This window comes from Leptopilina heterotoma, unplaced genomic scaffold, assembly GCF_015476425.1.
Source record: "Leptopilina heterotoma isolate Lh14 unplaced genomic scaffold, ASM1547642v1 Lhet_325, whole genome shotgun sequence".
NCBI classification, from domain to species: Eukaryota; Metazoa; Arthropoda; class Insecta; order Hymenoptera; family Figitidae; genus Leptopilina; species Leptopilina heterotoma.
Genome location: NW_025111019.1, coordinates 1,101,300 through 1,128,544, shown reverse-complemented (window position 1 = coordinate 1,128,544; position 27,245 = coordinate 1,101,300). Strand labels below are relative to the sequence as shown.

The 27,245-nt window shown below is 21.8% G+C and overlaps 4 protein-coding genes across 5 annotated transcripts; 2 read left to right on the top strand and 2 right to left on the bottom strand.

Annotated features, from left to right (window-relative positions):
• Positions 1 to 991: 991 nt before the first annotated feature.
• LOC122504901 (transmembrane protein 47) lies at positions 992 to 10,831 on the bottom strand. 2 transcript variants are annotated; one of them, XM_043616226.1, is made up of 6 exons: positions 10,535 to 10,831; positions 9,840 to 9,904; positions 7,243 to 7,429; positions 6,753 to 6,902; positions 6,614 to 6,676; positions 993 to 2,166 (listed from the first exon to the last, which is right to left on the bottom strand). In XM_043616226.1, the coding sequence occupies exons 2-6, from the start codon at positions 9,888 to 9,890 to the stop codon at positions 1,952 to 1,954; spliced, it is 666 nt and encodes a 221-aa protein (XP_043472161.1). In that variant the 5' UTR covers positions 9,891 to 9,904; positions 10,535 to 10,831; the 3' UTR covers positions 993 to 1,951. The 2 variants fall into 2 exon arrangements, with proteins under 2 accessions (XP_043472160.1, XP_043472161.1); XM_043616225.1 differs by lacking the exons at positions 9,840 to 9,904; positions 10,535 to 10,831 and adding an exon at positions 8,539 to 9,235 and having other exon boundaries at positions 992 to 2,166.
• Positions 10,832 to 11,254: 423 nt separating this feature from the next.
• On the top strand, positions 11,255 to 19,341 carry LOC122504900 (putative ATPase N2B). Its single transcript, XM_043616224.1, has 8 exons — positions 11,255 to 11,804; positions 12,589 to 12,972; positions 13,693 to 13,878; positions 16,242 to 16,483; positions 17,214 to 17,382; positions 17,756 to 17,896; positions 18,501 to 18,620; positions 18,959 to 19,341. The coding sequence occupies exons 2-8, from the start codon at positions 12,598 to 12,600 to the stop codon at positions 19,079 to 19,081; spliced, it is 1,356 nt and encodes a 451-aa protein (XP_043472159.1). The 5' UTR covers positions 11,255 to 11,804; positions 12,589 to 12,597; the 3' UTR covers positions 19,082 to 19,341.
• Positions 19,342 to 21,145: 1,804 nt separating this feature from the next.
• LOC122504883 lies at positions 21,146 to 23,174 on the top strand. The gene is made up of 4 exons (XM_043616208.1): positions 21,146 to 21,752; positions 22,028 to 22,147; positions 22,228 to 22,355; positions 22,952 to 23,174. Exons 1-4 carry the CDS (start codon positions 21,407 to 21,409, stop codon positions 23,075 to 23,077), a joined length of 720 nt encoding a protein of 239 aa, XP_043472143.1. The 5' UTR covers positions 21,146 to 21,406; the 3' UTR covers positions 23,078 to 23,174.
• Positions 23,120 to 27,172, bottom strand: LOC122504884 (eukaryotic translation initiation factor 4E-1A-like). The gene is made up of 4 exons (XM_043616209.1): positions 27,021 to 27,172; positions 26,370 to 26,548; positions 24,466 to 24,783; positions 23,120 to 23,953 (listed from the first exon to the last, which is right to left on the bottom strand). The coding sequence occupies exons 1-4, from the start codon at positions 27,081 to 27,083 to the stop codon at positions 23,839 to 23,841; spliced, it is 675 nt and encodes a 224-aa protein (XP_043472144.1). The 5' UTR covers positions 27,084 to 27,172; the 3' UTR covers positions 23,120 to 23,838.
• Between the last annotated feature and the right edge of the window lie 73 nt (positions 27,173 to 27,245).

The following is a 27,245-nucleotide window of genomic DNA, read 5'->3' as shown; positions in this document are numbered from 1 at the left end:
GAAATTTCTTTTTTCTATAAAAAGAAAATTTTATGCTCCTATAAAAATTTCGAACGTTGAAATGAACCAAATTTTTATCACTTCTTTTAATTTCATTTTTATTACGAAAACTGTCAAAAAAAAAAAATTCAAACGCATTTATTAATTTAAAAAAAGTTTCTTTTTGAAATTTAACAGAAATTTAGAATTTTTTTGAAAAATATAATTTTTTAAAATATATTTCTTCAAAAATACAATTATATTACAAAATAATTTTTAAAATTGTATTTTATAAAAATAATTTAATTTTAATAAAGAATTTTATGAAAATTTTTGAAAATTATTGTCAATTTTACTAAGAATTTTATTTAGATTCTAAAAATTGTATAAAATTGATAAAAATAATAATTGAATTTCAATATTGGATTTTATTAAAACTTTTGAAAATAATTGAATTTTTACGAAGAATTTTTTAATTTATAAAAATAATTGAATTTATTGCGAAGAATTTTATTTTTTACGGAAATAATTGAATTCTTGCGAAAAATTTTAATTATTGACATTTTTGTAAATAATTAAATTTTTGAATTTTTCTTGAAAAAAATTTTACATTTCATAAAAATAATTGAATTTTAATAAAGAATTTTATCAAAACTTTTGAAATTAATTAAATTTCTGCCAAAAATTTTATAATTTTTTAAAAATAATTGAATTCTTGCGAAGAATTTCGTAGAATTGAAATTAAAACTTTTGAAAAGAATAATAAAATTATTGCGAGAAAGTTAATTGAAAATAATTAAATTTTTATTTAATATAATTTTTTCAAACTTTTTCTAAATAATTGAAATCTTTGAAAGAATTTAAACTAATTTTTTCAAAATTTTTCCTAAATAATTGAAATCTTTGAAAGAATTTTTTGAAATTTTTTCTTAAACTATATTTTTCTTTTGAGAAATTTTATTAATATTACAAATAAAAATAATTGCATTCCAACGAATAAAAATTCAATAATTTAAGAAATTCCCAAATATTTAAATTCAATAATTCTTAAGAAAATATTTAAAAACTTGTTTATTTATTTTAATTGAAATTTCAATCTGAAACCTTTTCTTTCGATGAAAACTATTTCGTTTATTTTGAACGTTCGAAACTTTATAGAGAAACTTTTTTTTCCCTTTGAAAAAGACTTTTTTTCCTCAACGAAAATTTGTTATAAATTTTTTTTTCGTATAAAGGTAGCAAATTTCGTATTTATATTGAACTCAACAGTCTTTGGCTCGACTATACAGTTGAACACTTTCGATATACGAAAAAAATTCGCAGGAGATCAGTGTTTTTTTTCCATTTTTTTTTTGTAAACAAATACAAATAAGAATCTCAAAATACGAGATACGTTTTTTTTTCTTCTTGTAAAAATTGTCAGTCATTAGAAAATATATATAAATATTTATATATAGAATAAATTAATCGTAAGCTAGTAAGAACTCTTTTTTTTTACAATCTATATACAAATAAAAATAAAAATTAACTAAACATTAAAAGTTGTGTAAAAAAAAAGTACATGCAAATCTTATTTTCAATTTTCTATAAATTGATTAATTAAATTAAAAATTAATTTCATAATCGAAAAAATAGAATTGGAAGAAAAGAGACGGGGAGAGTTCTTGTAAAATTTTGACCTTGCCAATATAATTTTGGATCAATTATTTTTGGAAAATGAAAAAAAAATATAAAGGGAAGATGTCGCGTATAAAAAATCATTCATACTTTTATCGATTACAATAAACAGTCATACCGTGAATTTTATCAGTTTTTAAACAGTATTCCCGCGTGTGTTCTATTATTTTTTCTCACCATTTTGTTGTTGTTTTTTTGTCCGTTTTTTTGTTTGCACAGCAAAACTGTGTGTGGATGGAACGGGGAAATGAATTTTCATTTCCTAGAGAACAACATCGGGTAGGGAGCAATGCCACTAGGCAAGTTGCATCCCACTTCTTCCGCCGTGATGACCCACGCCAATCATTGAACCACCGCCGGTTATATCGTCGCGAACTATTTTCCTCTCCTTGTAATAAATTTCCTCGCTCTCCTTGTCGCAGAGCAATAAGAGAGCGCCGCCAAAGAGGAAAATCGCCGCTCCCCATCCAACGCCGTAGGCCCAACCAAATTCCCATATTGGTCGATTTCCTGAGGAAATTATTATCAACATTAAAATTACTCTTACATTAAAATTACTCTAATATTAAAATTACTCTTATATTAAAATTACAATCATATTCTAATTATTATATTATATTTACTATTATATTAAATTATTTTCAAAATTTTTAATAAAATTCGTTCAAAAAATTCAATTGTTTTCAATAATTTAGATAAAATTCTTCGAAACAATTCAATTATTTTTATAAATTGTAAAATCCTCCACAAAAATTCAATTATTTTCATAAATAAGAAAATTCTTCACAGGAATTTAATTATTTTCTATAAATAACAAAAACACTCAAAACAATTCAATTATTTTTCAAAATTTTATTAAAATTCTTAGCAAGAATTCAATTATTTTTATAAATAATAAAATTTCTGCAAGGAATTCAATTATTTTTAAAAAATTAATTAAAATCCTTCAAAAGAATTCAAATTTTTTGCAAAAATTCAAATTTTTTCATAAACTTTCTCGAAAAAATTCAATTATTTTAAAAAATATTATTTAAATTCAATTATATTCATAAACAAAAAAATTCTTCACAAGAATTTAATCTATATTAATAAAATCAGACTTCTGTCTGTACATTGCTTCAAGCTTGAAAATTTTTATATATTTTTTCGTTTTGAGACATTATCCGATTAAAAAATAATAACTTGAACGAAAGTTAAGTAAAGTATTTTTCAAAAGCACAAAAATAATGAAGCTAAATGCCTCAAAAAAGAAGAAAAAATGTTGAATTTTAAGAAATTCGGATTTTTGAATTTTTGAAAATTTTCGATAATTTTAGATTTTTTACCAAAGAGTCGAGACTTTTAAATAAGTAAAGTATTTTCCAAAAGCACAAAAATAATTAAGCTAAATGCCACAAAAAAGAAGAAAAAATGTTGAATTTTAAGAAATTCGGATTTTTGAATTTTTGAAAATTTTCGATAATTTTAGATTTTTTACCAAAGAGTCGAGACTTTTAAATAAGTAAAGTATTTTCCAAAAGCACAAAAATAATTAAGCTAAATGCCACAAAAAAGAAGAAAAAATGTTGAATTTTAAGAAATTCGGATTTTTGAATTTTTGAAAATTTTCGATAATTTTAGATTTTTTACCAAAGAGTCGAGACTTTTAAATAAGTAAAGTATTTTCCAAAAGCACAAAAATAATTAAGCTAAATGCCACAAAAAAGAAGAAAAAATGTTGAATTTTAAGAAATTCGGATTTTTGAATTTTTGAAAATTTTCGATAATTTTAGATTCTTTACCAAAGAGTCGAGACTTTTAAATAAGTAAAGTATTTTCCAAAAGCACAAAAATAATTAAGCTAAATGCCTCAAAAAAGAAGAAAAAATGTTGAATTTTAAGAAATTCGGATTTTTGAATTTTTGAAAATTTTCGATAATTTTAGATTTTTTACCAAAGAGTCGAGACTTTTAAATAAGTAAAGTATTTTTAAAAAGCACAAAAATAATGAAGCTAAATGCCTCAAAAAAGAAGAAAAAATATTGAATTTTAAGAAATTCGGATTTTTGAATTTTTGAAAATTTTCGATAATTTTAGATTTTTTATCAAAGAGTCGAGACATTTAAATAAGTAAAGTATTTTCCAAAAGCACAAAAATAATTAAGCTAAATGCCACAAAAAAGAAGAAAAAATGTTGAATTTTAAGAAATTCGGATTTTTGAATTTTTGAAAATTTTCGATAATTTTAGATTTTTTACCAAAGAGTCGAGACTTTTAAATAAGTAAAGTATTTTCCAAAAGCACAAAAATAATTAAGCTAAATGCCACAAAAAAGAAGAAAAAATGTTGAATTTTAAGAAATTCGGATTTTTGAATTTTTGAAAATTTTCGATAATTTTAGATTCTTTACCAAAGAGTCGAGACTTTTAAATAAGTAAAGTATTTTCCAAAAGCACAAAAATAATTAAGCTAAATGCCTCAAAAAAGAAGAAAAAATGTTGAATTTTAAGAAATTCGGATTTTTGAATTTTTGAAAATTTTCGATAATTTTAGATTTTTTACCAAAGAGTCGAGACTTTTAAATAAGTAAAGTATTTTTAAAAAGCACAAAAATAATGAAGCTAAATGCCTCAAAAAAGAAGAAAAAATATTGAATTTTAAGAAATTCGGATTTTTGAATTTTTGAAAATTTTCGATAATTTTAGATTTTTTACCAAAGAGTCGAGACTTTTAAATAAGTAAAGTATTTTCCAAAAGCACAAAAATAATTAAGCTAAATGCCACAAAAAAGAAGAAAAAATGTTGAATTTTAAGAAATTCGGATTTTTGAATTTTTGAAAATTTTCGATAATTTTAGATTTTTTACCAAAGAGTCGAGACTTTTAAATAAGTAAAGTATTTTCCAAAAGCACAAAAATAATTAAGCTAAATGCCACAAAAAAGAAGAAAAAATGTTGAATTTTAAGAAATTCGGATTTTTGAATTTTTGAAAATTTTCGATAATTTTAGATTTTTTACCAAAGAGTCGAGACTTTTAAATAAGTAAAGTATTTTTCAAAAGCACAAAAATAATGAAGCTAAATGCCTCAAAAAAGAAGAAAAAATGTTGAATTTTAAGAAATTCGGATTTTTGAATTTTTGAAAATTTTCGATAATTTTAGATTTTTTACCAAAGAGTCGAGACTTTTAAATAAGTAAAGTATTTTCCAAAAGCACAAAAATAATTAAGCTAAATGCCTCAAAAAAGAAGAAAAAATGTTGAATTTTATGAAATTCGGATTTTTGAATTTTTGAAAATTTTCGATAATTTTAGATTTTTTACCAAAGAGTCGAGACTTTTAACTAAGTAAAGTATTTTTCAAAAGCACAAAAATAATGAAGCTAAATGCCTCAAAAAAAAAGAAAAAATGTTGAATTTTAAGAAATTCGGATTTTTGAATTTTTGAAAATTTTCGATAATTTTAGATTTTTCACCAAAGAGTCGAGACTTTTAAGTAAGTAAAGTATTCTTCAAAAGCACAAAAATAATGAAGCTAAATGCCTCAAAAAAGAAGAAAAAATATTGAATTTTAAGAAATTCGGATTTTTGAATTTTTGAAAATTTTCGATAATTTTAGATTTTTTATCAAAGAGTCGAGACTTTTAAATAAGTAAAGTATTTTCCAAAAGCACAAAAATAATTAAGCTAAATGCCTCAAAAAAGAAGAAAAAATGTTGAATTTTAAGAAATTCGGATTTTTGAATTTTTGAAAATTTTCGATAATTTTAGATTTTTTACCAAAGAGTCGAGACTTTTAAATAAGTAAAGTATTTTCCAAAAGCACAAAAATAATTAAGCTAAATGCCTCAAAAAAGAAGAAAAAATGTTGAATTTTATGAAATTCGGATTTTTGAATTTTTGAAAATTTTCGATAATTTTAGATTTTTTACCAAAGAGTCGAGACTTTTAACTAAGTAAAGTATTTTTCAAAAGCACAAAAATAATGAAGCTAAATGCCTCAAAAAAAAAGAAAAAATGTTGAATTTTAAGAAATTCGGATTTTTGAATTTTTGAAAATTTTCGATAATTTTAGATTTTTCACCAAAGAGTCGAGACTTTTAAGTAAGTAAAGTATTTTTCAAAAGCACAAAAATAATGAAGCTAAATGCCTCAAAAAAGAAGAAAAAATATTGAATTTTAAGAAATTCGGATTTTTGAATTTTTGAAAATTTTCGATAATTTGAGATTTTTTACCAAAGAGTCGAGACTTTTAAATAAGTAAAGTATTTTCCAAAAGCACAAAAATAATTAAGCTAAATGCCTCAAAAAAGAAGAAAAAATATTGAATTTTAAGAAATTCGGATTTTTGAATTTTTGAAAATTTTCGATAATTTGAGATTTTTTACCAAAGAGTCGAGACTTTTAAGTAAGTAAAGTATTTTTCAAAAGCACAAAAATAATGAAGCTAAATGCCTCAAAAAAGAAGAAAAAATGTTGAATTTTAAGAAATTCGGATTTTTGAATTTTTGAAAATTTTCGATAATTTTAGATTTTTTACCAAAGAGTCGAGACTTTTAAATAAGTAAAGTATTTTTCAAAAGCACAAAAATAATGAAGCTAAATTCCTCAAAAGAGAAGAAAAAATGTTGAATTTTAAGAAATTCGGATTTTTGAATTTTTGAAAATTTTCGATAATTTTAGATTTTTTACCAAAGAGTCGAGACTCTTAAATAAGTAAAGTATTTTTCAAAAGCACAAAAATAATGAAGTTAAATGCCTCAAAAGAGAAGAAAAAATTTTGAATTTTAAGAAATTCGGATTTTTGAATTTTTGAAAATTTTCGATAATTTTAGATTTTTTACCAAAGAGTCGAGACAATTTAATAAGTAAAGTATTTTCCAAAAGCACAAAAATAATGAAGCTAAAATCAAAGTTAAAAATGATAAAAAAAATGTACGAAAAAAATTTATTTTTCTTTAGAAAAAAGAATTTTATTACCGTAATTTAATTCTGCTGCAAAGCAAACGGGATAAATGACCAATGCAATCAGCAATGACAAGACTGTGAACAGAAAGGAAATAAAATTTAATAGTCAAATTTATTATTTTTTTTAAAAAAAAAGAAAGAAAATACTCACAGGCAACTCCCATGCAGAATACTGCGAATCTGTAATATTTATGTTTTCTGCGATGATCCTGTGTTCGTAGACCGAATCCTGTTAAAACAGTGGCCACAATGTCGGCGAGAATGCAAACAATACACAGTGCCGCGGCGGCTCTGATATATTCTGAAAAAGAGAACAGAGAAAATTCCTCTTTTTTAGAAACTATTAAATAAAAGTGTCATTATTTTAATTGGAATAGCAACAAAATATTAAATATAATAAAAATAGAAATAGAAAAAAATAAGAAAAATAATAATAATAATAATAATAATAATAATAATAATAATAATAATAATAATAAATAGAAAAAAACGAAAATATTAAAAATACAAAAAAAACAAATGATAATAATAATACTTGAAAAAAATAGCAACAATAATAATAATAGAAATAAAAAAAAAGAAAATTGTAATAATTAAAATAAAGAAATAATAAATGGATATTTTTGGATAATAATTCTTACCAACGTCTCGAGCTTGATAGCAACCGGGAGCATCTTGAATGTTGAACGGAAGCGGAGTCTGAGCTCCTTCCTCGATGCAGTGCTCGAAGAGTCCCTGTCGCCATCCTGAGGCCATCAACCAATCAGTCGACGCCAGGCCCATTATCATCAGCAGAACCACTATCACTCCGCATATGAAGGCGATCACCTACAACATTTCATTCAATTGTCAATAAATTCTTTATTCATTCAAATTTCATTTTTATTCAAAAATTAAAAAATATTACATAAATTCATTCAATAAATATTTATTTTCTTAATAATATTCAATATTGTAACCAAAAAAAGCTAAAATAATATTTTATCTACAAAAATTTACTAAAAATAATACATTTAATAAAAAACAATTAAAAAAAAGTATTTCAACTATAAAAAGAAACTATAAATAATGTTTGAAGTACAAAAACTAAAAGTAATAATTTAATTAATTTTAACTGAAAAATAAAAATAGTATTTTAAGTACAATATTTGACTAAAAATAATATTTAACTACAAAATGAAACTAAAAATAAGGTTTTAAGTAAAAAATAACCAAAAATAATAATTGAATTAAAAGAAACTAAATATAATATTTTAACTAAAAAAGTTTACTAAAAATAATATTTTCGTAGAAAAAATTTTAGAATAGTATTTTAACTACAAAAAATAAACTAAAAATATTTTAATTTAAAAAGCTAAAAATAATTAGTATTTTTTTTATTATTTATTTTAATAAACATAAAATTTTAATTCAAAAAAACTAAAAATATTTTAACTCAAAAAATTAAAAATAGTATTTTTAACAACAAAAATTTACTAAAAATATTATTTTAACTACAAAATGAAACTAAAATTAATGTTTTAAGTAAAAAAAACCAAAAATAATAATTTAATGAAAAGAAACTAAAAATAGAATTTTAACTAAAAAACCAAAAAATATTTTAATTACAAAAAGAATCTAAAAATAATTTAACTAAAGAACCTAAAAATAGGATTTTAACTTTTTTTTAAAGTCGTTTTATTAAATAAATAATTAAATAAACTAAAAATAAATAAAACAAAAAATTTAATAAAAATATTTTTTAACTAATTTATTATTTACAATAATAATCTGAAATAATAATTTAAATAACAAAACACTTGCCAAATAAAAATGTAGAGAACAAGAAAAAAAAGTTCATCTCAAGAAACAAGAAAAATACTCCAGAAAATAAATTAAAAAAAAAAGAAGAACAAAAATTAAAAAAATACAACAAAAAAAAAAAAGAATTTTTCTACCTGGGCGATCTCATTATCACCCATGTGATCATCAGCCACCGTATACATGATCATTTTCATCGAGAAAAATTATAAAAAAAAACAAAATCCTAGGCGTTTCAATAATTATCACTCTCCTCCCCGAGCAGCCTCGAATATAATCCCCGCGATTCAAATAGAAAATTGCATCAACTCTTTCGTCGACAAATCCTCTCAAACATTGTTCTTCGTAAAAACACTTTTTCTTTTTTCCCCACACGAAAAGAAAATTCACACACAACCGCAAAGGAAGTGAATTTTCAATTAGGCTTGTTTGCGACGAGAGCAGAAAAAAAGGCAAGTCCCTCAATGATTAATTTGTTTTTTTTTCTCTCCTTTTCCTTCACTTTTTTACGCCTTCAATTCTCGTTCACTTCGCGACAATAATTCATTTGATTCGAATTATGTTGAAAATTGAGGTTTTTTTTTTCTTGATAATTAAACAATTTTGTTCACTGGAGAATATATTTTTTTTTAATGACTAAATTATCGTCGGTTTTTCTTGTAAAAAGATGGAATGCACGGCCATATTCAACACTAGTTTTTGGTCATTGAAAATAAGATTTTCAATAGAGAGGATGAACATTGAACACACTCGGGGGGGGGGATGAAAATGAAATTTTCTTTTTTCGCGAGGAGGGTCATCTCTCGGTTAGAGTTTCAAGGTGCGAGGAGGAGGGAAAATTTTACCCTTTGTCGATATCAAGAACGTTTTTAATGCCGAGGGAATAATATTGATTTTCTCCCCCCGCCCCACGAGTGTTCCTCCCCCCCACCCACTATTATCTCTTTATTTCCGGTGTAATAATATTATTTCACTATTTTACCTCCTTTTCTTTTTCAATCAATTCAATTTTAATAAAATTATTCGAAAGAATTCAATTATTATAATTTTAAGATTTTAACTGAAATCTATTTTTAAATCAAATGTTTATGTGAAAATTCTACCAGAATTCAATTATTTAAATACAAATTAAATGCAAATAAATAATTTATTGAATAATTGAATGTTTCTTGGAATTCAATTCCTATTAAAAATTTTATCAACAAATTTTTAAATAATTTTATAATTAATATTTCTAAAAATAATTGAATTTTTGACGAGAATTTAAAAAAATTTTTGAACATAATTGAATTTCTGCGAAGAATTTTATTACTTTTGAAAATAATTGATTTTTATCAGTTTTTTATTTATTTCTTTTTTATTGCTTCTAATTTATTATGAAAAACTTACTTGAGTATTAATTAGACATTTGTTTATTTATTTTAAATTTATTACTCACCTTCAAAGGCCTTGTGATTGTGACTGTTTCTATTACCGTTGTCTGGGACATTTTCAAAGGACTAACTGAAAAGAGACAAATAATGTAAAAAAATAAGGGGAAAATCATGAAGAATGCAAATTAAAAATTGCAATAACAAAAATAGTAATAATAATAATAATAATAAAAACAATAGAAATAGAAATAGAAAAGTAGAAAAACATAAAGAGAGTAATAGCGAAGATAATAGTAATAAAAAAGTTAAAAAAAACTTAAATGATGATAAGAATAACAATATTAATAATTAGAAACCGAAAAGAATTAAAAAAGTAATTATAAAGAGTTGAAATTCCAAGACGATGAGAGCATTGATTGAAATGAAAATATTTATTAATGACGCATACTTTACATTATTTGTTATATATAATAAAAAGTTCTCGAGAAATAATCTTATCAAAGTATAAAAAATTACGAAATGTATTTCATACACTCATACTTCATATCATTATTTCCTCGGTGAAAGTTCCCTTTAGTTTTTTTTATAGAAAATTAATTTTTCTAGTTTAAAATTTCGTAAAACCCTTTTATAATATTATAATTAAAAAGAATAAAAAGAAAAATTCACAAATCTTCATTGTTCAGTTTTTTCAATTAAACATCATCACAATAGTTATTTTCAAAAAACAAATTTTTTTAAACAAAAAAAACACACTTACAATGGAAAAATAAACAAAAGCACTTTCTCTCTTCTTCTTCTTCTTCGTTTTTTGACACTATAATTTTGTTTGTCGCACTTTAAAGTCATACATTTGTCGAGGTTATGCCTCTTGATAAGCCATTGTTCGTTAATGATTGTTAATTGACACTAATTGGTAAATGAAAGGTGATCTTTCATGGACCAATTTACATGAATCATGAACTTTGTATTTATAGTTTTGTTTCAATAAAAAGAATGACGTCAATATTTCCATTCGTGATTTCTCTCTCCAAATGGAGTGACGCCGAAATGGAAATGGAAAATACACGAAGTATTTTTTATGTAGAGAGGAATATTATTAGTATTTTACTTAAAGATCAACGCACAATGGTGCTTTTCTATCAATTCTCTCATTTCTCTACTTCGCGATACTATTGTGTGTGGACCTTAACGAAAATTCCTACAGTACCTTTTTGGAAAAACATTCTTTTTACTTCTCTCTCGCATGAAAATAGCATAAGTTTGTTCTTTACATTTTCTTATCTTTTTCCAAAAATGGAAATAATAATATAAATAATAATAAATAATGTAAAATAAAAAATAGAATAGTGAGGCAAAGAGGAGAATCGTACCTACCCAACCCTGTGATCTATCGAAAAGTCGAGATAAAGTAGATGACAGTCGGTAACACAGAAATCTGTAACCTGATAAATTCGATTTCCTAGTTTTCCTCAAACACATGTGCTTTGACATTTGTATATATATAACATATTTTATTGATAAAAAAAGGTTTTTTCCTCCCTTTACGCAATATTCAAATTTTCTTCCCCCTTTTAAACGCGCAGAAAATTGTTTCATAATTTTTAGGTTATGTTTTCCCACTAGATTCACTTTTACGACTTTTACACATTTTTCCCCCCAATTTTTTGTTCCTCGGTTCTTACATTTTTCGATTTTATAAAAATAAACTCTCTCTCTCTCTATTTATATATAAAATCTATTTTTGACATATAAAACCATAGAAAACTCGAAAATTTTCAGTAATTAAAAAGAAAGTGAAATTTTAATTCCATCAAATTAAAAATTTGAAAAAAGTTTATTATTTTTATTGCAACATATTTTTGACACTTGTGTTTGCTTGTGTTCCTTGTGTTTATATACATATATATAGGTGGATATTTGTATTATTATACAATTTATAAAAGCCTCGTGACAGTGAGTGAAAATAAATCACCTTGGCTACTTTATACATATTTTTCTCGATCAGATTTCCACCTGATTTTCAAACGGTGAGTGTTGAATGACATTGTTCTTTTTTATTAAATATTTTTTTGCCTAAAAATCCATTTTTTCTGTTTCTAACAATTATTTCATTAATTTTATCTAATTTGTGCCAAATATTATCATTTCTTTTGAGTTTATTCTGTGTATTTCATCTTTCTTCCTCGTTATTATTATTTACTTTTATTTTCGGAAATTTTATTTTTGTGCTTTTTCAGTAATTGTCAGTATTTTCCAAATCGTCGCTTTTTTGTTTTAAATGTTATTATAAATCGTTAATATTTTTATTATTTTCTATTTTATTGTTTTTTTCTATTCTCCTTACCATTTAATATTATTATTATTGTTATTATTAAAATTTGTATTGTTAATATTTTTATTATTTTCTTTTTTATTATTTTTTTCTATTTTTATAAAAAAAAATTCTACTCTTATAATTTATTATCATTATTATTATTACTATTGTTATTATTAATACTTTTAATTTATGATTTCAATTATTTTTATAAAGAACAAATTCGAATATTTTTCAAAATTTAATTCAAAATTCTTCGCAAGAATTCAATTATTTTTTATAAATAATAAAATTTCTCAAAGGAAAAATTCGGTAAAGAATAAATTTTATAATTTGAGAGAGACGAGAAAATATTTTTTTTTCTTTAACTAAATTTTTGTTTAAATTAATAAATTTTTTTTTAAATAAATAATTTTGTTTAAAATAAATAATTTTTGTTTAAATTAATATTTTTTTTTTGAAATTAATAATTTTTTTTTTGCTTGTGATTTTTATAGAGAGATAGAATGGCGGCATTTTTCGTGAAGAGAACATTGAATGCGAATCAAATTTTCACGTGTCGCTCTTCATTGTTGCCAATAACAGTGCAATGTTGCGCCTATGGAGAAATGGTGAATGGTCCAATAAAACAACTCGAGGATAAAGTTGCGAGAGGCGAATTAATGAGCGACGAACATCAGAGAAAAGTTGTCGATGAATTGGAGAGAGTTTTTCATCAAGTGGAAAATTATGAGCCGCCATTGAGAAAGGGATTATTTTCCAAATGGATTATGGGGAAGGGGAATAAGAAAAAGAAAAAAACACCCAAAGGATTGTATATCTATGGAGCAGTGGGTGGAGGTAAAACAATGTTGATGGACCTTTTCTATAATTGCTGTCAGGTATCTCAGTACGATTCACAAATCGAATCTCACCTGCAAAGTCAAAAAAAAACAAAATTTGAATAATTTAATTAGGAATTTTTTTGTTTTCTTTTTGTTATTTCGTAGCAAAAATAAAATAGTAAAAATTTTCTTTCTGTCATTTTTGTTATTTTCTAACAAAAATAAAATAGTAAAAATTTTATTTCTGTTCTTTTTGTTATTTTGAAACAAAATTTTCTTTCTATTATTTTTGCTATTTTGTAACGAAAATAGAAGAATAAAAATTTTCTCTCGTTACTTTTTAACAAAAACAACGAAAATAAAATAATAAAAACTTATTTTCTAACAAAAATAAAATAAAAATTTACTTTTGTTACTTTTTTAACAAAAATAAAGAAAATAAAATAATAAGAATTTGCTTTGTAACAAAAATAAATTAATTTTCTTCTTGTTATTTTATAAAAATAAAATAATTTTCTTTAGCTGTTTAAAATTTGCCTATTGTTACTTTTTAACAAAAAAATAACGAAAATAAATATTTTAATATTTTTGGTATAATTATGCAAATAATTTTAATATTAATAAAAATTTACACAAATTACTGCAAAAATAGTTCGTTTCGACAGACTTTTCAGTTGAGATTCAAGTATTTGGATAAATAACCAAAAAAAATGGTTTTTTTGAAACATTATAATTTTAAATTGATGAGAAAAAAAATTTCCTGTTTTTCTTTTCAAGTTGGAGAATAAGCAAAGAGTTCATTTTCATTCGTTTATGCTCGACGTTCATAGCAAAATTCATGAAATTAAAAATACAGTCGTGAGAGACAGAAGCAGCAATAAACTTCAACCTTACGATCCAATTCCTCCGGTTGCCGAGGAAATTATTAAAAAAGCCTGGTTGCTCTGCTTCGACGAATTTCAGGTAAATTTCTCTATATTTTTTTTCAATTTTTTCATTATTATTATTATTTTTTTTCAATATTAATTAAATTCGATTATTTTCCAGAATTTTTTTTTTTATAAATTCAATTATTTTCAACAATTTTGATGAAATTTTTTTTAAAAAAATCATAATGATATTTGAACATAATTTTCAAAATTTTTAATAAATTATCTCTAAAAAAATCCAATTATTTTTCATAAATAACAAAACTACTCGAAACAATTCAATTATTTTTCAAAACTTAATTAAAATTCTTCGCAAGAATTCAATTATTTTTATAAATAATATTTTTCGAACGAATTCAATTATTTTTTAAAATTTAATTCAAGTCCTTCAAAAAAAATTCAATTATTTTCAAAAATTCAAATATTTTCATAAATTTTCTCAAAAAAATTCAATTATTTGCAAAAATTCAACTATTTTCATAAATTTTCTCAAAAAAAATTCAGTTATTTGCAAAAATTCAAATATTTTCATAAATATTCTCAAAAAAAAAATTCAATTATTTTAAAACATAATAAAATTTTTCTTAGGATTTCAATTATTTTCATACAAATCTTCCCACAAATTCAATAATTATTTTTAATATAATTTTCAGAAAAATTTCTCGAAGGAATTAAATTATTTTTAAAAATTTAATTAAAATTCCTTCAGTGAATTCAATTATTTTCAAAAATTCAGATAAAATTCTTCGAAAGAATTCAATTATTCTTTTTATGAATTGTAAAATTCTCCGCAAGAATTCAATTATTTTTGAATAAATAAGAAAATTCTTCGCAATAATTAAAATATTTTCATAAATAATAAAATTATTCGGAGAAATTCAATTATTTTGAAGAGTTTTAATAAAAATTCAATTATTTTCAATTATTTTCTAATATAACTTTTCTTCGAAACAATTCAATTATTTTTATAAATTGTAAAATTCTTATCAAGAATTCAATTATTTTCAGATACAATTTTAATAAAATCGAAAATTTAATTATTTCTGAAAATAATTGAATTCTTGAATAGAATTTTATTAAAAATTTTCTAAATAATTGAATTCCTGACAAAAAAATTTATTTCCGCAAATAATTGAATTTTCGCAAAATTCTAAAAAAATAAGCGAATTTTTGAGAAGAATTTTATGAAAATTGTATTTAAAATAATTGAATGCCTGAGAAAAATGGACTATTTATTGATATAATTGAATTCTTTGGATGAATTTGAAAATAATTTAATTTTCCCTGGAATTAAATTGAAATTCTATTTAAAATAATTGAATTCCAGTGAAAATTGTTTAAGAAAATAATTGAATTTTATTAAAAGTCTTTTAAATAATTGAACTCCCTGTGAAAAATTCAATTATATTTTTTGAAAAATAATTGAATTTTCTCGGAGAATTTTTACAAGATTTTTAAAAATAATTGAAATTTTCGAAGAAATCAATTAAAAATGGAATTGAAATTAAGTAAAATTCTGATAAGAATTAATTATTTATATTAATAGTAATTGAAATTTTTTACGGATATTTTTATTACATATTTATAAATTTACTTTTAGCAAAGAATTTTATTACAATTATTGAAAATAATTTTGAATTCTTCATAAAATTCAATTACTTTCAAAATTTTCAGTTAAATATTATTAAATTTTCCAATAATTTTATTTATTAATTTTTATCAAGAAATTAAAAAAAATAATTGAATTTTGAAAAAATTGTGATTTTTAGAAATTCAATTTTTAAATTAAATTTAAAAAATTTTTTACATTGAAATTATTTGAAATTTGCATTAAAATAAATAACAATAAGTTTTTAAATATTTTCTTAATAAAAATTAGTTATTGTATTTTTGAATAATTTAATGTAAAAGTTCGAAAAAAAATTGTAATTAATAGTTTTTTGTCAAATTTCATTGAAATAAATTTTATATTTGAAGGAATTTAATTTTATTTTAATTTCAAAATTTGCTTTAAAATATAATCGTATTTTTGAAATTGTAATTTTGAATAAGGAATTTTTTTAATTAGATATAATTGTTAAGAGAATGAAATATTTTTCTATTAATAATAATAATAATAATAATAATAATAATAATAATAATAATAATAATAATAATAATAATAATAATAATAATAATAATAATAATAATAATAATAATAATAATAATAATAATAATAATAATAATAATAATAATAATAATAATAATAATAATAATAATAATAATAATAATAATAATAATAATAATAATAATAATAATAATATTAATAATAATAATAATAATAATAATAATAATAATAATAATAATAATAATAAAAATAATACTAATTTTCCTATTTTCTTTTAAAAATAATTTTAGGTAACAGACGTGGCGGACGCAATGATATTAAAGAGACTTTTCACTGAATTATTCAATAACGGAGTGATAATGATAGCAACGAGTAATCGTTCGCCGGACGATTTATATAAAAATGGCCTTCAAAGAAGTAATTTTATTCCATTTATTCAAGTGCTTAAGGATCATTGTACTATTCATTGTCTAGATTCCGGAATTGATTACCGATCGAAAGCTAGTTCCGGAAAGGAGAAGAATTATTTTGTGTCTGTATATTTTTTCCATATTACGTTTATTCTTATATTTTTAATTCAACATTTTATCAAACGAGATAAGAACCGGATTTTTATTATACAATTTTTCTTCTTTGCATAATCTTTCTATTTTTAATTTTATTTTTTTATTCAAAATTTATAATTTTTTTTAATTTTTCCGAAATTATTTTTTTTCGCAGTTTTAATTTATTAAATTTTTATTTTTTAATTATTATTTATATTTTATTGGGTATTATTATTATTTCTTTTACAATTATTATTAATCCTATTTTTTACTTTTAGATTTTTATTATTATTATTATTCTTACTATTTTTTACTTTTGGATTTTTATGTTATTTAAATTATATTAAAGAAACAATTTATTCGATTCAAATAACCGACTGCTTGTCTAGTATCAAATAAATATTTAAATTGAATCAAATAATTTTTAGTCGAATAAAATTGAATTCGAAATAATTTTGATTCGAATAATATTGAATTAGGAATCATTTTTATTCGAATAAAATTGAATTCGAAATAAATTTTAATTGAATCAATAATTTCAGTATTTGAAGCAATTACAATTTAATTGACTCGAATAAAAATATTATTGAATATTTACAAAGAAATATTTATTTAATAATAAATGTTAAATCGAATATTTAATTATAATTTATTTACTTATTTAATTAATTTAATTTAATTCTTATTTAATTACAATTTATTTTTTGTAATTTGCAGAAAAGGCGAGGATTCCGATAAGGATATTGACAAAATTTTCAAATATCTCTGCTCAATGGAGAATGATGTGATTAGACCGAGAATCCTCTCGATAAGAGGGCGAAATGTAACGTTTAAAAAAACTTGCGGACAAGTTATGGATTCAACGTTTGAAGAATTATGTGACAGGGTATTTTTTCCCCCCTTTTTATTAATAATTATTCTTCTTAAATCTTTATTTACAAAAGAAAAAGAAACAATGAAAATAATAGAAGATTAAAAAATAGAAAAAATTCTATTCGTTTTTTTTACTTATTCTATTCTTAAAAATAGAAAAGCAAAATAATTAAAATAATAATCATTTATTTTTTTGCTAAATTGAAAAATTAAAAATAATTACCTAAATAATAATTAATTAATAATTAAATATTTCTATTTTTTGTGCAATTTTTAATAGAAATTATTTATTTCCGAAAAGAAAAGAATAGAAAATAAAGAAATAAAGAATATAAAAATAATAATAATAATAGTAATAATATAATTACAAATTGATTTTTTTTCAGCCACTTGGTGCGAGCGATTACATTGAGATCTGTCAGGCTTTTCACACGGTAATTATCAGGGACGTCCCACAATTGAATTTAAAGATAAAATCACAGGCGAGGAGATTTATCACGCTAATTGATACGCTCTACGATAGTCGGGTAAGAGAGTTTAAGCAAATAAGACTTTCCCGATAAAAAATAGATAACACTAACAATAATATAAATAATAATAATAACGAATTTTCAAAAATTAAGAAGCAAATAATTAAAATTAAAATTTAAAAATAGAAAAGCAGATAATGAAAATAATAATATTAAAATAATTTCAATAATAATTATTTTTACTTATTTTATTTAACTATTTTAATTTATTGTTAATAATAAAAAAATAATTTGAATTTCCCCAGAATTTTTCACGAAAAAAAAATAATATTGTTTAAGTAATTTTACGTCCGTTATTAAATATTTTGTCAAATTAATTTTACGAGGCCTTTAAACGTTTAAATAAAATTAATTTGACAAAAAAATAATATTGTTAATAATAATAATAATAACAATGAAAATTAAAAAGTAGAAACTGAAAGTCAAATGAAATTAATAATTTGAATAATAATATAAATTATAAAATAGAAAATTAAATAATAGTAGTTAACAAAATTATTTGTTAATAAATTCTTCCGTTGAATTTAAAGAAGAGAAAAAAACAAATTTTTGAATAAAATAAAAATAAAATATAAATTTTAAAAAAATGAATTTTTTTCAGATAAGAATTGTCATTTCCGCTGCGGCTCCTCACACGGAACTTTTTGCACCAGAAGCGGATGCGGAATATACGGACGAAAAGCGAGCGCTGATGGATGACTTGCAAATTTCTCACGGCTCGGTAAATAATTATTTATTTTCTCTCTCTCTTTATTTATTAATTTTTTTTTCTAAATTTAACTCCTAAATATTCTTTGGCATAAGAAATTTTTTTTACTTCATTCAAAAAAAATTTTTTCTTTAAATTTCTTTTTATCTTAAATTATAAATTCTAATCTTTTTTTTTCAATAAACTAATTAATTTTTTGTTTGACGATTTTTACATCCGTTTTTTGTTTATTTATATTAATTTTTGATAAAAGTAATTAAGATGAATTAAATTATCAATTATTAAAAATGTAAATTAATTAAATTAAAATTTAAAATAAATTGTTCGATTTCTATTCTCCAAAAAAACAGGAAGATCATAAATCTAATATTTTCACGGGCGAGGAGGAATTATTTGCATTCGATCGAACAGTCTCGCGATTATCAGAAATGCAAACCACTGAATACTGGCAAGAATGGGATCGTCACAGATAACAAAAATGTGATTTAGAAATTTTTATTTATATATATTGTAATATCTATTGTATATTATAGTCATCGACAGTCATCATTGATAATAGATAAAATAATAGGTTACAAATATAAACAGAGATGAGCCTCACGTAGGTTTTTTTGCTTTCTTTTGTAAGTACATATAACAGAGAAAGACAAATTGTTTCACGAAATATTTTTTATCACGCACCAATTTTCTTTTATATATATATAAAAAAATCGTGTATAAGTAGATAAAGTTCGACGTTATTTATTTTAATTTTCGTCTTTTTATTATTTACGACAAAATCAATCCTTATAACCTTAAAAGTAAACAATTTTTTAAAAATTAAACAAAAAGTAAATTATATTCGTATGAATATTGAAATATTAATTTCAATTCAATTAATTTCAAATTCAATTAAATTCATTTCAATTTAAATTTCAATTATTTTTAGTTTCAATTTCAATTATAATTAAATTATTTTCAATTTCAATAAAATTATTATCAATTTCAATTATTCTTAGTTTCAATTTCAATTATAACATTAAATTATTTTCAATTTCAATTTCACTTTCAATTATTTTTAATTTCAATTATAATTAAATTATTTTCAATTTCAATTATAATTTAATTATTTTCAGTTTCAATTATTAGTTTAGTTTCAATTTCAAATAAATTATATTCAATTTCAATTAAATTATTTTCAATTACAATTATTTTTAGTTTCAATTTCAATTAGTTTCAGATTCAATTTCAATTATAATTAAATTATTTTTAGTTTCAATTTCAATTATTTTTAAATTCAATTTCAATTATTTTTAGTTTCAATTTTAATTATATTTAAATTATTTTCAATTTCAATTTCACTTTGAATTATTTTTAGTTTTAATTATAATTAAATTATTTTCAATTTTAATTATTTTTATTTTCAATTTCAATTATTTTTAGATTCAATTTCAATTATAATTAAATTATTTTCAATTTCAATAAAATTATTATCAATTTCAATTATTCTTAGTTTCAATTTCAATTATAACATTAAATTATTTTCAATTTCAATTTCACTTTCAATTATTTTTAATTTCAATTATAATTAAATTATTTTCAATTTCAATTATAATTTAATTATTTTCAGTTTCAATTATTAGTTTAGTTTCAATTTCAAATAAATTATATTCAATTTCAATTAAATTATTTTCAATTACAATTATTTTTAGTTTCAATTTCAATTAGTTTCAGATTCAATTTCAATTATAATTAAATTATTTTTAGTTTCAATTTCAATTATTTTTAAATTCAATTTCAATTATTTTTAGTTTCAATTTTAATTATATTTAAATTATTTTCAATTTCAATTTCACTTTGAATTATTTTTAGTTTTAATTATAATTAAATTATTTTCAATTTTAATTATTTTTATTTTCAATTTCAATTATTTTTAGATTCAATTTCAATTATAATTAAATTATTTTCAATTTAAATTTCAATTAAATTACTGTCTTTATACTGTTTTCACTATTAAAATATTTACAAATTCTCTAAAATACTTATTGCAAAATTCATTTTAAATAAATTTTATTTATTCGTCAATTAATTTTACAAGACGAATTATTATTAATTATTCCGTATAAAGGCCTCGTCAAAAATTTACTTCAACAAATAATTTAATTTTATTGCGAAAAAATGAATTTATATGAATATGACAACAATATTACATTTGAATTAAATACCAAAGTGAATTGGTAATAAATTAAAAACAAATTAATTAATCAGAATTTAATTGTCTCATCGTTTAGAACAAAATGTTTATTTCAATGTTTAAAAGACCCTCTTCATATTATATATTTTATACAGGAAAAAATTTGTGTTCGAGAAACGCAAAAAAAATAATAAAAACTTGAGTGTTCTGAGAGTGTATATTATTTTATTTATTATACTTGAAAATAAACTAAAATGTCTCATCGTTTAGAACAAAATGTTTCTTTCGTTGTTTAAAAGACCCTCTTCATAATCTGAAATTCTGAATTTGATTTAATTAGAATCGATTGAAATATTATCCGATCTATTATTATTATTATTACTCCGGGGGAAATATTTTGTTCCAAGAGGCGAACATAACCTTAAAATCTCATCGAAAAATAAACACGTCTGAAGTTAACCGCGCTCACGACAATTAATTTCTGCCATGTAGTTTCTATCCTTTCTATGTAGTTTTGTAGTTTGTGTTTATTTGTTTGTTATACTTTTGTTATTTTTTATTTATTTATTATTTTGTGTTTTATTTGTTTTGTTTATATAGCTAAATTAAAAAATACGCTTAACAAATGGAAGTGAATAGTGCAAATTTAATGACGGAATTTAAACATAATGAATCCCTTGATTTTACTGTTTTGAGTAAATTGAAAAATATCAAGACAAATATGGAAACACTGAATAAACTAAAAAATCATTTTCGCCATAAAATTAATTCAAAAAGAGCCTATGAACGAATTCATAGATTCGACGAACTTTACAAAGTTTTAAAGAAAAGGAATATTATTTCTCATGGTAAAATAAAAGTTTTCCTCGACGCTATTAATAATTATGATGGATCGTCACAATCACAATCACGGATTTTTAATTTAGAACAAGAATTCTTGAATTTGGTTGTTTCTAATGTACCCACTGATGGTAAAATCGCATTTTTTTTAAACAATGTTTTCAATTTTTATAATTTAAAAACTTTAACGGAATTTGAATTATTATGACGTCACGTATTTAGAACAAATGCTTTGAACAAACTGTGACGTCATAATGGTTCAAATGCCCTTAAAAAGGAAGAAGAATATATTTTTTACTATAAAAAATAAATTTTTTGTATTTATTATAATAAAAAATATACTTTTTCTTGAAATTTTATCTATTTATTTAATTTCCATATTTTCTGTCATTTTTCGAATTCACAGCCGCTTCAGGATTATCCCTAAAATATGAGAGTTTAGAAAATAATTCACAAAATTGTAGAAAGAATTCTCAGTCATGTTCGAATTGTGAGAATAGAAATTTAGACGATTTAAAGAAACAAGGTATTAAAATAATATTATCCCAATAACCGCAGACTTTTAATATGTTGTCTATTATTATAATTATAATTTTTTTTTTACAGTAATGATGAGAATCAGCGAACGAATAGGAAATAAGTGGAGAAATTTGGCCAGGTACTTAGACATTACAGAATCAGTAATCGACGGAATTGAATTTAGATATTCGGATTCAAACGAAAAGGCTTACCAGGTTGGGAAAAATTAATAATTATTAATATTTAATAAATATTTTTATTATTTATTTACTAGAAAATATTTTTCGTTTACTCGGTCGGTAAATTATCGACTGTAAATTCCAAAGAATTCCCGTTATTTTCAACTTTTATTTGAAAAACTTGAAAAACAAAAAAAGAATCATTTTTTTGCCCTTTTTATTTGCAATTTCCCTAAAAATTTACACTTTCAAGTTATGATTAAAATTAAATTGAAATTATAATTAAATTCCGTCTATTTAAAATTATATTTATTGTAATTAAAGTTATATTTGTTTCTAATTAAAATAACTTTTATTGTAAATAAAATTATATTATTATAATTTATTATCATTAAAATTCTTATTCTTATTATTCTTATTGTTAATTAAATTGTTATTATTATTATTACTATTATTATTATTTTTTTTCTTTTTACTATTATATTTATAGAATTAAAATATATTTACTAAAATTAATTAATTTACTAAATTAAATTTCCCATAATTAATTATTATAATTAAAATATATTTATAATTAAAAACAATAATTGCTAAACTATTATTCAAAAATTTAATCTTTTTGTACTTTTCAGATTCTAAGAATATCTCAAGGACAAAATGCCTTCGAAAAATGGTTAAAAAAATTGAAGACTGCACTAATTGAAGTCAGAAGAAGAGATCTCGCTGATTGGATAAATGATGAAATTGAGAAAAATTAATTTAATTCCAACTCGTGATAGAAAAACAAATTTGTACCTAAATTTTTATAATGTAATTATTTTTTTTTATTATTATATAAACGTTAATATATGAACATTCGCTGTATTTTTTTTCAATTTACAAAATTTCATATTTTTTTTTAAAGAAAAAAGCGAGAAATTCTTTTAATAACAAAAAAACTCTTAAAATAAACCAAAGAATTTGTTTTTTTTTATATAGAAAAATACAAAAAGAAATTTGTAGAAATTTTTAATTTTCTATTTTTTGCAGAGAAAAGTCTGTTTTTGCACAATTCAGATTTTTTTCCCTTTTCAATACATAATTATTCCTTAAAGGACGAAAATTGAGTATTGAAATAATTGAAATGAAATTTTAAAAAAATGTAGAAATGAAGAAAAAAAATGCAAATTAAAAAAAATGTCTGAATTTTTATGAATAAGAATCTTTTTTGTATTTTTAGAATTTTTAATTATTTTTTTTGTTTGTATTTATATGTTAAACATTTCATGTTTCATATTTCTTTTTTTTTGTATAGAGAAAGTATATTGAAGGTGGGGGGTTGGGGATAAATAACAGAAAGAAAAATTTGCGAGAGGGAAGAAAAAGAAGTTACCAGAAATTCTTAAATCCAAGACAATGAAATATATGAAAAAGTATCAAATATTATATATATATATATGTATGTATAAAGGGGGCAGAAATGAAAAATAATTATTTAATTTGTCTTGGCTTAAAGTTTCTCTCGAGCAAATTTGTTAATTTAAACTGTATAAGTGTTTCTGGTCATACTTCCTGTTTTGACCATTGTATCACTGTGAATTTGGTAACCTATTGTCACTTTCGACGTAATCCTTAAGCGTTCTTTCAACTTGCGTCTGAAATTAGAGGAAAAAATAGGAAATTAACGAGAGGAAAAGAATTAAAGAGAAAGAATAAAAAGAAAAGAATGAAAAAAAGAAAGAATGAAAAAAGAATAAAAAAATCAAAAAGAATGAAAAAAGAAAAGAAGAATCAGAAAGAATAGAAAGAGAATGAAAGAAAAATCAAAACGAATAAAAAAAACTGACAAGAGAAAGAATCAAAAAGAAAGAATCAAAAATAATGAGAAAAGAAAAAGTAGCAAAATGAGAAGAAAAGAAAAAAAAAAGAATAGAAAAAATAGAAAAATAAGAAAAGAAATTGTGTAAAAAGAAGAAAAGAAAAGAAAAAATAAAAAAATAAGAAGGAAAGAAAAGAAAGAAAGAAAAATAAGTAAAAAAAGGGGAGAAAAAATAGAAAAATTAAAAAAAAATAGTGAAAAAAGAAGAAAAGGGAGAAAAAATAGGAAAAAAAGAATAGAAAATTAAGGAAAAAAGAAAAGAAATTATGGGAATAATGGTAAATTTACCCAATTTCCATAATGCTCTGCGAACTATTTGCGTTTCCGGTCCACAGAGCGAGCTTATCCTGACGAGCTCTGACATTAACGACAGCGCCGCATATATCCTCGGAAAATTCATTGAAACCCTCGCCAATCATGCACAAGAGAATTTCCAGCCAAAAACGATCCAACTCCGTGGGTCTTTGTTTCTTCTCGAGATTAATTAGCCATCGGCCTCCATTTTTATTGGCATCATCTTCCCACATTGGTCGGACTCCTTCTTTAAACATACTATAGTCGGATCCATTTCTCAACTCCGAGGCGGATTTAATATGATTGTACAAACTGAAAATCAAAACATTATTTTTTATTTTTCTGTCCAGCGAAAAAACAAAAAGAAATCTAACAGAAAAATAAGAATTAGTAAAATATGCAAAAATGCAAAAGAAAAAAAAGATATGGACAAGAAAAGAAGTAGAAATAAATTTAAACGGACAAAAAATATAGAAATGCAAAAAATAAGAGTAAAAATAGACATAAAGAAACAAAAAATGTAAAAATGCGGAAAAAATAAATATAAAAAGACAAAATGTGCAAAAGAAATAATTAGTTGAAATTCAAGCAAATAAAAAGTGTAGAAATACAAAACAAATTGTGGAAATAAAAATAAATGAAAAAAATTAGTTGAAATAAAGAAAAACAAAAAAAAAATGTAAAAATGCCAAAAAAATTAGTAGAAACAAAACATAACAAACAAAAAATGTAGAAATAAATATGAACAGACAAAAAGTGTCAAAAAATTAAATTAGTAGAAATATAAACAAACAAAAATGTAAAAATTCTAAAATAATTAGTAAAAATATACATAAACAAAGAAAAATTGTAGAAATTTAAAAAAAAGAGATTAGTAAAAATTTAAATCAAACAAAAATGTAGAAATTAAAATAATAAGTAGAAATAATTATAAACGAAGAAAAAATTCAAAAAATAGTAGAAATAAATATAAACAGACAAAATGTGCAAAAAAGAAAATTATTAGAAATTTAAATAAACAAAAAATACAGAAATTATAAAAAAATTAGTTGAAATAAACATAAACAAACAAAAAATGGAGAAATACAAATAAAATTAGTAAAAATAAACATAAATAAATAAAAAATGTAGAAATAAAAAAATAGTAGAAATTGAAAAAAACAAGAAATGTAGAAATTAAAAAAAAAGAAATTAGTAAAAATTTAAATCGAATAAAATTGTAGAAATTTAAAAAAAAATAGTAGAAATTAAAAGAAACAAAAAAAGTAGAAAAAGTAGAAAAACCGAATGAAATTGTAGAAATTAAATAAAGAAATTTGTAAAAATTTAAACCGTATGAAATTGTAGAAATTAAAAAAAATAGTAGAAATAAATACAAACAAAAAATGTAGATATTAAAAAAACATTAGTAGAAATAAACGAAAACAAAGAAAAATTGCAAAAAAAATTATTAGAAATAAATATAAACAGACGAAAAGTGCAACAAAAAAAAAAATTGTGGAAATATTAACAAACAAAAAATCTAGAAATTAAAATAAAAATTATTAGAAATTAGCATAAACAAACGAAAAATGTAAAAATACAAACAAAATTGGTCGAAATAAATATAAACAGACAAAAAAATGTAAAAATTCAAAATAAATTTGTTAAAAACAAACGAAAATTGTAAAATTACAAAAAAATAGTAGAAATAAATATAGATGGACAAAAAAATTTGAAAAAATGACTAGAAATAAATATAAACAAATAAAAAAAGTAAAAATAGAAAAAAATTAATTAATTATTCAATAAATAAAATAATTAATTTTAAAAAACAAGTGGAAAAAAATATAAAAAATTAGAAATAGAAGAGAAAGTAGTGAAAGAAGAATAGGAAGAAGAGGAAGAGAAAAAAATACCTCCAAAAATCCTCAGCCGTATCAAATTTGGCAATTTCTCGTTGACTCTCCTCCCAAGATTTAGAACGATCCTGTTCATAATACCAAAGAGTCCACGTGTTTTGAAGGGGATGCTTGATTAACAATTCAGGTGGAAATTCCTCCATGCTAACCAATTCTAGTTCCTTTTTGTCAACTTCCTGCAAATAAACATTTACCTTACCACAATTAAAATCAAAACATCAAAGTACAATTCCCCAAAAAATATATATTCACACCTACGATAAATTCAATTTCGAGCATATGTTTTAATAATAACTTACATCACGAAAAACAATGAAAAACCATGCCTTCACATATTTCGTGCTCAAATCAAATTTCTCCCCCGCACGAGCAACGAATTTTTAAAACAAAAGAACAAGAAAAATATCTCCCTAAAGATATTCTTTATACACCAAATAACAATCTTTTAATATTCTATTCAAATTTATCATCATTATTCAGTTTCAGTGAGAATAAAAAAGGAAAAGGAATAAAACTTTTCCAGTAGCAGAAAAATGGGAACAATTTTGAAAAGATCGTGGGGAGTGAAAGATTTGAGTGTATAAGTTAGCAAATAGGAATGTAAATCAGGGTTTGTTGTAAAAATGAAAGACTGCTTCTTTTCCTTACCTCCATTTCTTCGGAATTGTTTGTAGCCATAGTTAAAGTTTGCTTTCTAAATGTTTCCTTCATTGAGAATCATTGACATGCAATGAAATTTATTCACAGAGATGGGTCGTGCTTGTCTCGAGAGCACCACCGCCATTGACCAACAAATTTTTGTGAGAGGGGAAACTGCATTCTAGTTGGTTCCAGAAAATTCTCACCATGGAGTTATAAAGGTGCTTTCACAAA

Excerpts from the sequence above, each read along its gene's own strand:
- LOC122504901 (XM_043616225.1), bottom strand. The coding sequence starts at position 8,598 with ATGAAAATGATCATGTATACGGTGGCTGATGATCACATGGGTGATAAT. Across the intron at positions 7,430-8,538 it reads GTGATAATGAGATCGCCCAG|GTGATCGCCTTCATATGCGG; the intron begins GTAGAAAAATTC and ends GAAATGTTGTAG. Across the intron at positions 6,677-6,752 it reads ATTCTGCATGGGAGTTGCCT|TCTTGTCATTGCTGATTGCA; the intron begins GTGAGTATTTTC and ends TTCTGTTCACAG.
- LOC122504900 (XM_043616224.1), top strand. The coding sequence starts at position 12,598 with ATGGCGGCATTTTTCGTGAAGAGAACATTGAATGCGAATCAAATTTTC. Across the intron at positions 17,383-17,755 it reads TTGAAGAATTATGTGACAGG|CCACTTGGTGCGAGCGATTA; the intron begins GTATTTTTTCCC and ends ATTTTTTTTCAG. Across the intron at positions 18,621-18,958 it reads TGCAAATTTCTCACGGCTCG|GAAGATCATAAATCTAATAT; the intron begins GTAAATAATTAT and ends CCAAAAAAACAG.
- LOC122504883 (XM_043616208.1), top strand. The coding sequence starts at position 21,407 with ATGGAAGTGAATAGTGCAAATTTAATGACGGAATTTAAACATAATGAA. Across the intron at positions 21,753-22,027 it reads TTCTAATGTACCCACTGATG|CCGCTTCAGGATTATCCCTA; the intron begins GTAAAATCGCAT and ends TCGAATTCACAG. Across the intron at positions 22,356-22,951 it reads CAAACGAAAAGGCTTACCAG|ATTCTAAGAATATCTCAAGG; the intron begins GTTGGGAAAAAT and ends TGTACTTTTCAG.
- LOC122504884 (XM_043616209.1), bottom strand. The coding sequence starts at position 27,083 with ATGAAGGAAACATTTAGAAAGCAAACTTTAACTATGGCTACAAACAAT. Across the intron at positions 26,549-27,020 it reads ACAATTCCGAAGAAATGGAG|GAAGTTGACAAAAAGGAACT; the intron begins GTAAGGAAAAGA and ends GTTTATTTGCAG. Across the intron at positions 24,784-26,369 it reads ACGGCTGAGGATTTTTGGAG|TTTGTACAATCATATTAAAT; the intron begins GTATTTTTTTCT and ends TTTGATTTTCAG.